Genomic DNA, 12473 nt, shown 5'->3' on the forward strand with positions numbered 1-12473 from the left:
GAAATTCTCTCTGATGCCCTGATATTTTCCACAGGCTGTGAGGAAGTGCATCTCTGTCTCAACTACTCCCTGACTGCAGTGAGAGCATATCCTGTCTTCTCTTGGCAGCCTGGTCTGCCTTTTTCGATCGCTAGGCTATGTTCGCTAAGTCTGTACCTTGTCAAGGTTCTTCTCAGTTTGTTATCCTTTACCATGGTCAGGTAATCAGCTATGTTGTATTGTCTGTTTAGGGCCAAGTAGCAATTGAGTTTGCTTTGGGTTTTTGTTGTTTCTGCCCAATATGACAGATATTTTTCCTTTTGCTTAGCGACGATTGTGTTGGGTCGAATTCTTTGTGTTACCCTGTCACTGTCCTGGGGCTGGTTATTGTTAGTATTGTTATTAGTGACTTTATTGAGTCCCAGGACTAGTTGACTGAGGGTCAACCACAACCACCCCCCACTCCCCAACCCCCCCTCCACTCCCCACCACCCCCCCACTCCACTCCCCCCCTCCACTCCCCAAACCCCCCTCCACTCCCCAACCCCCCCTCCACTCCCCAACCCCCCACCCCCCCACTCCCCAACCCCCCTCCACTCCCCAACCCACCCCCTCCACTCTCCAACCCCCCCTCCACTCCCAACCCCCCACTCCACTCCCCACCCCCCACTCCCCAACCCCCCCTCCACTCCCCAACCCACCCCCTCCACTCTCCAACCCCCCTCCACTCCCCAACCCCCCACTCCACTCCCACCCCCCACTCCCCAACCCCCCTCCACTCCCCAACCCCCCAACTCCACTCCCCACTCCCCAACCCCCCCCACTCCACACCCCCCCGACTCCCCAACCCCCCCCACTCCACACCCCCCCACTCCACTCCCCACCCCCCCACTCCACTCCCCACCCCCACCCACTCCACTCCCACCCCCCCCCACTCCACTCTCCCCACCCCCCCCACTCCACTCCACTCCCCCCCACTCCACTCCACTCCCACCCCCACACTCCACTCCACTCCCCACCCCCCACTCCACTCCCCACCCCCCCACTCCACTCCCCACCCCCCCACCCCCCCACTCCACTCCACACCCCCCCACTCCACTCCACTCCCCACCCCCCACTCCACTCCACTCCCCACCCCCCACTCGCACTCCACACCCCCCCACTCCACTCCACACCCCCCCACTCCACTCCACACCCCCCCACTCCACTCCACACCCCCCCACTCCACTCCACACCCCCCCACTCCACTCCCCACCCCCCCCACTCCACTTCCCACCCCCCACTCCACTTCCCACCCCCCCCACTCCACTTCCCACCCCCCCACTCCACTTCCCACCCCCCCCACTCCACTCCACTCCCCCCCACTCCACTCCACTCCCCCCCACTCCACTCCCCCCCCACTCCACTCCACTCCCCCCCCCCCACTCCACTCCCCACCCCCCCACTCCACTCCCCACCCCCCCACTCCACTCCACACCCCCCCCACTCCACTCCCCACCCCCCCACTCCACTCCACTCCCCACCCCCCCCACTCCCCAACTCCACTCCAATCCACTCCCCACCCACTCCACTCCCCACCCCCCCCACTCCACTCCCACCCCCCCCACTCCACTCCCCACCCCCCCCACTCCACTCCCCACCCCCCCCACTCCACTCCCACTCCCCACCCTCCACTCCACTCCCCACCCCCCACTCCACTCCACTCCCCAGCCCCCCCACTCCACTCCCCACCCCCCCACTCCACTCCCCACCCCCCCCACTCCACTCCACCCCCCCCCCACTCCACTCCACTCCCCACCCCCCCACTCCACTCCACTCCCCACCCCCCCCACTCCACTCCCCACCCCCCCCACTCCACTCCACTCCACTCCCCACCCCCCCACTCCACTCCACTCCCCACCCCCCCACTCCACTCCACTCCCACCCCCCCCACTCCACTCCACTCCCCACCCCCCCACTCCACTCCACTCCCCACCCCCCCACTCCACTCCACTCCCCACCCCCCCACTCCACTCCACTCCCCACCCCCCCACTCCACTCCCCCCACTCCACTCCACACCCCCCCCACTCCACACCCCCCCCACTCCACTCCACTCCCCCCCCCACTCCACTCCCCTCCCCACCCCCCCCACTCCCCACCCCCCCCACTCCACTCCACTCCCCACCCCCCCACTCCACTCCCCCCCCACTCCACACCCCCCCACTCCACTCCACTCCCCACCCCCCCACTCCACTCCCCACCCCCCCCACTCCCCACCCCCCCCACTCCCCACCCCCCCCACTCCACTCCCCACCCCCCCCACTCCCCACCCCCCCCACTCCACTCTCCACCCCCCCCACTCCCCACCCCCCCACTCCACTCTCCACCCCCCCCACTCCCACCCCCCCACTCCACTCCCCACCCCCCACTCCACTCCCCACCCCCCACTCCACTCCCCCCCCACTCCACTCCCCACCCCCCCCACTCCACTCCCCACCCCCCCACTCCACTCCCCACCCCACTCCACTCCCCACCCCCCCACTCCACTCCCCACCCCCCACTCCACTCCCCACCCCCCCCACTCCACTCCACTCCACTCCCCACCCCCCCACTCCACTCCACTCCCCACCCCCCCACTCCACAACCCCCACTCCACAACCCCCACTCCACTCCACTCCCCACCCCCCCCACTCCACTCCACTCCCACACCCCCACTCCACTCCACTCCCCCCCACTCCACTCCCCACCCCCCCACTCCACTCCCCACCCCCCCACTCCACTCCCCCCCACTCCACTCCACACCCCCCCACTCCACTCCCCCCACTCCACTCCACTCCCCACCCCCCACTCCACTCCCCACCCCCCCACTCCACTCCCCACCCCCCCCACTCCACTCCCCACCCCCCCACTCCCCACCCCTCCACTCCCCACCCCCCCCACTCCACTCCCCACCCCCCACTCCACTCCCCACCCCACTCCCCACCCCCCCACTCCCCACCCCCCCACTCCACTCCCCACCCCCCCAACTCCACTCCCCACCCCCCCACTCACTCCCCACCCCCCCACTCCACTCCCCACCCCCCCACTCCACTCCGCTCCCCACCCCCCCACTCCGCTCCCCACCCCCCCCACTCCGCTCCCCACCCCCCCCCACCCCGCTCCCCACCCCCCCACCCCGCTCCCCACCCCCCCACTCAGCTCCCCACCCCCCCCCACTCCGCTCCCCACCCCCCCCACTCCGCTCCCCACCCCCCCCACTCAGCTCCCCACCCCCCCCACTCAGCTCCCCACCCCCCCCACTCCGCTCCCCACCCCCCCCCACTCCGCTCCCCACCCCCCCCCACTCAGCTCCCCACCCCCCCCACTCCGCTCCCCACCCCCCCCACTCCGCTCCCCACCCCCCCCACTCCGCTCCCCCCCCCCCCCACTCAGCTCCCCACCCCCCCCACTCAGCTCCCCACCCCCCCCACTCAGCTCCCCACCCCCCCACTCAGCTCCCCACCCCCCCCACTCAGCTCCCCACCCCCCCCACTCAGCTCCCCACCCCCCCCACTCAGCTCCCCACCCCCCCCACTCAGCTCCCCACCCCCCCCACTCAGCTCCCCACCCCCCCCACTCAGCTCCCCACCCCCCCCACTCAGCTCCCCACCCCCCCCACTCAGCTCCCCACCCCCCCCACTCAGCTCCCCACCCCCCCACTCAGCTCCCCACCCCCCCCACTCAGCTCCCCACCCCCCCCACTCAGCTCCCCACCCCCCCACTCAGCTCCCCACCCCCCCACTCAGCTCCCCACCCCCCCCACTCAGCTCCCCACCCCCCCCACTCAGCTCCCCACCCCCCCCACTCAGCTCCCCACCCCCCCACTCCGCTCCCCACCCCCCCACTCCACTCCACTCCCCACCCCCCCACTCCACTCCACTCCCCACCCCCCCCACTCCACTCCCCACCCCCCCCACTCCACTCCCCACCCCCCCCACTCCACTCCCCCCCCACTCCACTCCCCCCCACTCCACTCCCCACCCCCCCCACTCAGCTCCCCACCCCCCCACTCAGCTCCCCACCCCCCCCACTCCACTCCACTCCCCACCCCCCCCACTCCACTCCACTCCCCACCCCCCCACTCCACTCCCCACCCCCCCCACTCCACTCCCCACCCACCCCACTCCACTCCCCCCCCACTCCACTCCCCCCCACTCCACTCCCCACCCCCCCACTCCACTCCCCACCCCCCACTCCACTCCACGCCCCACCCACTCCACTCCCCTCCACACCCCCCCCACTCCACTCCCCACACCCCCACTCCACTCCCCACCCCTCCCACTCCACTCCCCACCCCCCACTCCACTCCACGCCCCACCCACTCCACTCCCCTCCACACCCCCCCCACTCCACTCCCCACCCCCCCACTCCACTCCCCACCCCTCCCACTCCCCACCCCTCCCACTCCACTCCCCACCCCTCCCACTCCACTCCCCACCCCCCCCCACTCCACACCCCCCCACTCCACACCCCCCCCACTCCACACCCCAACCCCCCACTCCACTCCCCACCCCCCCACTCCACTCCCCCCCCACTCACTCCCCACCCCCCCACTCCACTCCCCACCCCCCCACTCCCCACCCCCCCCACTCCACTCCACTCCCCACCCCCCCCACTCCACTCCCCACCCCCCCCACTCCACTCCCCACCCCCCCCACTCCACTCCCCACCCCCCCACTCCACTCCCCACCCCTCCCACTCCACTCCCCACCCCTCCCACTCCATTCCCCACCCCCCCACTCCACTCCCCACCCCCCCACTCCACTCCCCACCCCCCCCACTCCACTCCCCACCCACCCCACTCCACTCCCCACCCCCCCCACTCCACCCCCCCCACTCCACTCCCCACCCCCCCCCACTCCACTCCCCACCCCCCCCCACTCCACTCCCCACCCCCACTCCACTCCACCCCCCCCCACTCCACTCCACCCCCCCCCACTCCACTCCCCACCACCCGCACTCCACTCCCCACCCCCCCCACTCCACTCCCCACCCCCCCCACTCCACTCCCCACCCCCCCCCACTCCACTCCCCACCCCCCCCCACTCCACTCCCCACCCCCCCACTCCACTCCCCACCCCACTCCACTCCCCACCCCCCCACTCCACACCCCCCCCACTCCACTCCCCCCCCACTCCACTCCCCACCCCCCCCACTCCCCACCCCACTCCACTCCCCACCCCCCCACTCCACTCCCCACCCCCCACTCCACTCCCCACCCCCCCACTCCACTCCCCACCCCCCCACTCCACTCCACTCCCCACCCCCTCCACTCCACTCCCCACCCCCTCCACTCCACTCCCCACCCCCCCACTCCCCACCCCCCCACTCCCCACCCCCCCACTCCACTCCACTCCCCACCCCCCCCACTCTACTCCACTCCCCACCCCCCACTCCACTCCAATCCACTCCCCACCCCCTCCACTCCAATCCACTCCCCACCCCCCCACTCCACTCCAATCCACTCCCCACCCCCCCCACTCCACTGCCCCCCACTCCACTCCACTCCCCACCCCCCCACTCCACTCCCACCCACTCCCACTCCTACCACCCCCCCCCACTCCACTCCACTCCCCACCCCCCCCACTCCACTCCCCACCCCCCCCACTCCACTCCCCCCCCACTCCGCTCCCCACCCCCCCACTCCGCTCCCCACCCCCCCCACTCCGCTCCCCACCCCCCCCACTCCGCTCCCCACCCCCCCACTCAGCTCCCCACCCCCCCACTCAGCTCCCCACCCCCCCCACTCAGCTCCCACCCCCCCACTCCGCTCCACACCCCCCCCACTCCGCTCCACACCCCCCCCACTCCGCTCCACACCCCCCCCACTCCACTCCCCACCCACTCCACTCCCCCCCACTCCACTCCCCACCCCCCCACTCCACTCCCCACCCCCCACTCCACTCCACGCCCCACCCACTCCACTCCCTCCACACCCCCCCCACTCCACTCCCCACCCCTCCACTCCACTCCCCACCCCCCACTCCACTCCACGCCCCACCCACTCCACTCCCCTCCACACCCCCCCCCACTCCACTCCCCACCCCCCCACTCCACTCCCCACCCCTCCCACTCCCCACCCCTCCCACTCCACTCCCCACCCCTCCCACTCCCCACCCCTCCCACTCCACTCCCCACCCTCCCACTCCCTCCCACCCTCCACTCCACTCCCCACCCCCCCCACTCCACCCCACCCACTCCACTCCCCACACCCCCCCACTCCACTCCACCCCCCACTCCACTCCACCCCCACCCACTCCACTCCCCTCCCCCCCCCACTCCACTCCCCACCCCCCACTCCACTCCCCACCCCCCACTCCACTCCCCCCCCTCCCACTCCCACCCCTCCACTCCACTCCCCACCCCTCCCACTCCCACCCCTCCCACTCCACTCCCCACCCCTCCCACTCCACTCCCACCCTCCCACTCCACTCCCACCCCCCCCACTCCACACCCCCCCACTCCACACCCCCCCCACTCACACCCCCCCACTCCACACCCCAACCCCCACTCCACTCCCCACCCCCCCACTCCACTCCCCCCCCACTCCACTCCCCACTCCACTCCCCACCCCCCACTCCACTCCCCACCCCCCCACTCCACTCACTCCCCACCCCCCCACTCCACTCCCCACCCCTCCCACTCCACTCCCCACCCCTCCCACTCCATTCCCCACCCCCCACTCCATTCCCCACCCCCCCACTCCACTCCCACCCCCCCACTCCACTCCCCACCCCCCCCCCACTCCACTCCCCCACCCCCCCACTCCACTCCCCACCCACCCCACTCCACTCCCCACCCCCCCCACTCCACTCTCCACCCCCCCACTCCACTCCCCACCCCCCCCACTCCACTCCCCACCCCCCCACTCCACTCCACTCCCCACCCCCCCACTCACTCCCCACCCCCCCACTCCACTCCCCACCCCCCCACTCCACTCCCACCCCCCCTCACTCCACTCCCCACCCCCCACTCCACTCCCCACCCCCCCACTCCACTCCACTCCCCACCCCCCACTCCACTCCACTCCCCACCCCCCCCACTCCACTCCCCCCCCACTCCACTCCCCACCCCCCCACTCCACTCCCCACCCCCCCACTCCACTCCCCACCCCACTCCACTCCCCACCCCCCCACTCCACTCCCCACCCCCCACTCCACTCCCCACCCCCCCACTCCACTCCACTCCCCACCCCTCCACTCCACTCCCCCCCACTCCACTCCACTCCCACCCCCCCACTCTACTCCACTCCCCACCCCCCCACTCCACTCCAATCCACTCCCACCCCCCCCACTCCACTCCCCCCCACTCCCCACCCCCCCCACTCCACTCCCCACCCCCCCACTCCACTCCCACTCCACTCCCCACCCCCCCCCACTCCACTCCCCACCCCCCCCACTCCACTCCCCACCCCCCCCCACTCCACTCCCCCCCCACTCCACTCCACACCCACTCCCCACCCCCCCACTCCTCTCCCCCACCCCCCACTCCACTCCCCACCCCCCCCACTCCACTCCACTCCCCACCCCTCCACTCCCCACCCCCCCACTCCCCCACTCCACTCCACTCCCCACCCCCCCACTCCACTCCAATCCACTCCCCACCCCCCCCACTCCACTCCAATCCACTCCCCACCCCCCCACTCCACTCCAATCCACTCCCCACCCCCCCCCACTCCACTCCAATCCACTCCCACCCCCCCCAATCCACTCCCCACCCCCCCCACTCCACTCCCCACCCCCCCCACTCCACTCCCCACCCCCCCCCCACCCCCCCCACTCCACTCCCCACCCCCCCCCACTCCACTCCCCACCCCCCACTCCACTCCCCACCCCCCCACTCCACTCCCCACCCCCCCCACTCCACTCCACTCCCCACCCCCCCCACTCCACTCCACCCCCCCACTCCACTCCACCCCCCACTCCACTCCACTCCCCACCCCCCCCACTCCACTCCACTCCCACCCCCCCCACTCCACTCCACTCCCCACCCACCCCACTCCACTCCCCACCCCCCCCACTCCACTCCCCACCCCCCCACTCCACTCCCCACCCTCCCCTCCACTCCCCACCCCCCCCACTCCACTCCCCACCCCCCACACTCCACTCCCCACCCCCCCACTCCACTCCCACCCCCCCACTCCACTCCACTCCCCACCCCCCCCACTCCACTCCACCCCCCACTCCACTCCACCCCCCACTCCACTCCACTCCCCACCCCCCCCACTCCACTCCACTCCCCACCCCCCCCACTCCACTCCACTCCCCACCCCCCCCACTCCACTCCCCACCCCCCCCACTCCACTCCCCACCCCCCCCACTCCACTCCCCACCCCCCCACTCCACTCCCACCCCTCCCCACTCCACTCCCACCCCCCCCACTACACTCCCCACCCCCCCCCACTCCACTCCCCACCCCCCCCACTCCACTCCCCACCCCCCCCCCACTCCACACCCCCCCCACTCCACTCCCCACTCCACACCCCCCCACTCCACACCCTCCCCACTCCACTCCACACTCCACTCCCCACCCCCCCCACTCCACTCCCCACCCCCCCACTCCACTCCAATCCACCCCCCCACTCCACTCCCCACCCCCCCCACTCCCCACCCCCCCCACTCCACTCCCACCCCCCCCCACTCCACTCCCCACCACCCCCACTCCCCACCCCACCCACTCCACTCCCCACCCCCCACTCCACTCCCCACCCCCCCCACTCCACTCCCCACCCCCCCACTCCCCCCCACACCACTCCACTCCCCCCCACTCCCCCCCCACACCACTCCACTCTCCACTCCCCCCCACTCCACTCCACCCCCACCCCACTCCCCACTCACCCCCCCACTCCTCACCCCCCCACTCCACCCACCCCCACCCCCCCACTCCTCACCTCCCCACCCCCCTCCACTCCCCACGCCCCCGTCCCCCCACTCCACTCCCCACGCCCCCACTCCAAACCCCCCACCCACCCCCCCATTCCACACCCCCCCACTCCACTCCCCTCCCCACCCCACCACACCCCCCCCACCCCACCCACTCCACTCCCCACCCCCCTCCACTCCCCACCCCACCACCCCCTCCCCCCCACTCCCCCCTCCCCCCCCTCTCCCCCCCCTCTCCCTCCCCACCCCCCCCCACTCCCCACCCCACTCCACTCCCCACCCACCCCCCCACTCCACTCCCCACCCCCCCCACTCCACTCCACACCCCCCCCACTCCACTCCACACCCCCCCACTCCACTCCACTCCCCACCCCCCCACTCCACTGCACTCCCCACCCCCCCCACTCCACTCCACTCCCCACCCCCCCCACTCCACTCCCCACCCCACACCCCCCCACTCCACTCCCCTCCCCACACCCCCCCACTCCACTCCCCCCCACCCCCCCACTCCCCTCCCCCCCCACTCCCCTCCCCACCCCCCCACTCCACTCCCCACCCCCCACTCCCCCCCACTCCACTCCACTCTCCACTCCCCCCACTCCACTCCACCCCCACCCCACTCCCCACTCACCCCCCCACTCACCCACCCCCACCCCCCCACTCCCCACCCCCCTCCACTCCCCACGCCCCCGTCCCCCCACTCCACTCCCCACGCCCCCACTCCACACCCCCCACCCACCCCCCCACTCCACACCCCCCACCCTCCACTCCACTCCCCACCACACCCCCCCCACCCCACCCCCCCCACTCCACTCCCCACCCCCCCACTCCACTCCCCACCCCCCCACTCCACTCCACTCTCCACTCCCCCCACCCCCACCCCACTCCCCCCCCCCACTCCTCACCCCCCCACTCCACCCACCCCCACCCCCCCACTCCCCACCACTCCCCACGCTCCCGTCCCCCACTCCACTCCCCACGCCCCCACTCCACACCCCCCACCCACCCCCCCACTCCACACCCCCCACTCCACACCCCCCCACTCCACTCCCCTCCCCACCCTCCACTCCCCACCACACCCCCCCCACCCCCCTCCACTCCCCACCCCACCCCACCACCCCACCCCCCACCACTCACCACCCCCTCCCCCCCCTCCCTCCCCACCCCCCCACTCCCCACCCCACTCCCCCCCCACTCCACTCCCCACCCACCCCCCCCACTCCACTCCCCACCCCCCCCACTCCACTCCCCACCCCCCCCACTCCACTCCCCACCCCCCCACTCCACTCCCCACCCCCCCACTCCACTCCCCACCCCCCCCACTCCACTCCCCACCCCCCCCACTCCACTCCCCACCCCCCCCACTCCACTCCCCACCCCCCCCACTCCACTCCCCACCCCCCCCACTCCACACCCCCCCCCCCACTCCACTCCCACCCCCCCCACTCCACTCCCCACCCCCCCCCCACTCCACTCCCCACCCCCCCAACTCCACTCCACTCCCCAACCCCCCCACCCACCAACCCCCACCAGTCAAACAGCCTTTATTACCCATCTCCAATACTATCACTAATAAAAGAAAATGAAAAACACACTACAGGAAACTTTCTGGTATCCGGCACTGACGGGACCGAGCTGGTGCCGTCCCATCAAAACTGCCGTAGAAACCAGTGCCAATGTTGAAACATACGGAGCTTCTGAGCTCCGTCTGAAGCAACAAACCCTGTTGCTTAGCAACAGCTTCAAAACAGTCGGCGCAGCTTGCAAGCGTCTCTGTAGCTAAGCAACAGCTTCAGCTAGACGCTTGCAGAGCCTGACTGGAGAAAAAAAGCGATGAAAAGTAAAAAAAACTTATCTGCACCGGCTCCTGAATTTTGCCGGTGGATAGAGCTTTCTGGACATTTAACCTCCGGTTAAACGAAAGTTTCCTGTATTTTGTTTTAATGCCCCCTATGATTTATCTCCCATGTTGTTGCAGCAGTATCCAGGAGATTAATCCTTAATTCCTGCAGACTACAGAACAATCCTGGAAGGTTGGCACAGAATAGTGATGCCATGATGATGATATGACAAAGATAATGGAAAAGGCTGTGCTGGTGCAACACCGTAATGTTAACATCAAGAGGCACTGCTGCCACCACAACACATTTACTGATCCAGTAAGACTGTAGGTAACCAGCAAGACCCAGCACAAAACAGTTCTAAAAAAAAACCCCAGCAGGTTTATGTTGATGTGACCACTGTGGAGAACCAACGCTACAGGAGTCAGCGGCTGAAAAATAACATGCAAGTGACTAAAAGGAATGCACAGGACCAGAAAAGGACCACTGCAGCCGAAGCCGGCCAGTTGCTTCCTGCATTGTCATCTAATGGCAAAAGCATCCCTCCCTCCACAAAAGTAAACCTCTTGCCAGGGTATAGTTCCACAGATGCAGTTCATTCTCTGGTATCTCATGTGGCCATGTGTAAGCCTGGGTAAGTTATTCAACCACAGAGCGTGCATAGTATTTTCTTTTTAAAGACAATCTGACCTTCAGCAACGAGTTAAAGAACAAATCAATCAATTTAACTGTTCCAACAGAAAAAGAAAACACATTACCATCTATGTTCAACATCATTTTCCACATGGCAGGTCGGACAGACTGATGGAAGCCAAACCAGACTTCTCTACCGCCACCCAGCGGGTGATAGTATCCCTCAGGTGGAGAAAAGAAAGAGCGACCAACGGGAGTATACCTGAAATTAAAGAAAGGGGTTATTGGTCCGATTAATATTATTTCCGTTGTATTGTACAATGAGGGGTGTCCAAACAGGGTTCTTGGGGCCACGTGCCCACCGCTCCAAAACCCTGGCAATCTGACTGTCAAAGCCCAGGCAACTCATTCCTACTTATGCTTCTTATTCACTGCCGCATGCTGTTTGAATTTTGTCGACATGAATGCTTGAATGCGGTTTCTTAGCATTGTTGCCTCATGAAACCTTAAATCAGAATGCCAAGATCCACTGGTATCAGAAACTGGAAATAAATGCAAATGAATGAGAAACCTATAGTTCAGCTTTGCCTTGACCGAAACAAAATAGTGGACCGAACACAAGTATCAGTGGCAGCAGCTATCTGGCATTCAATTGCACTTAACATTGCAGGATCCTGAATAACTCAAACTTCACTTTTTTTGTCCCGCTACACAAAGAAGCAGAATAAGTTTCTTGCCAGATTAGCTTCCCCATTATCCCAATCAATGGGTCTCCCTAAATCTTGTACTCCAATTCCCAATTATGGAAGTTATTCGACATTGAAACAAAATTCGATATGGTTCTTAGACAAAGTTAGCTGAATTTAGATTCTTAACGCTTATTCAGGAAGGAACATTCCAAAGACGAACCAGAGCACTGCAACGCTTTGCTTAAACTATCGGCAAATACTTTGTAGATGATAATTGTAGGAAAACATTGGAAACATAAGAACATAAGAAATAGGAGCAGGAGTAGGCCAATCGGCCCCTCGAGCCTGCTCCACCATTCAATAAGATCATGGCTGATCTGATCCTAACCGCCAATCTACTATCACAGAACCATCTCCTGAATCTAACAGA

The 12473-nt window shown here is 67.8% G+C and overlaps 1 protein-coding gene across 1 annotated transcript in view; it reads right to left on the reverse strand.

Moving 5' to 3' along the window:
- The window catches only part of LOC147103183 (protein argonaute-1), a 119431-nt gene that overhangs the window by 54621 nt on the left and 52337 nt on the right, over positions 1–12473 (reverse strand). Inside the window, exon 5 of the mRNA XM_085962569.1 lies at positions 11480–11616. Coding sequence (XP_085818695.1) covers positions 11480–11616 — 137 coding nt within the window. The remainder of the gene's footprint in view (positions 1–11479; positions 11617–12473) is intronic.

The sequence above is a fragment of the Somniosus microcephalus genome, chromosome 20 (assembly GCF_052327205.1).
Source record: "Somniosus microcephalus isolate GS21.2 chromosome 20, FLI_Smic_1.0, whole genome shotgun sequence".
Taxonomy (NCBI): Eukaryota; Metazoa; Chordata; class Chondrichthyes; order Squaliformes; family Somniosidae; genus Somniosus; species Somniosus microcephalus.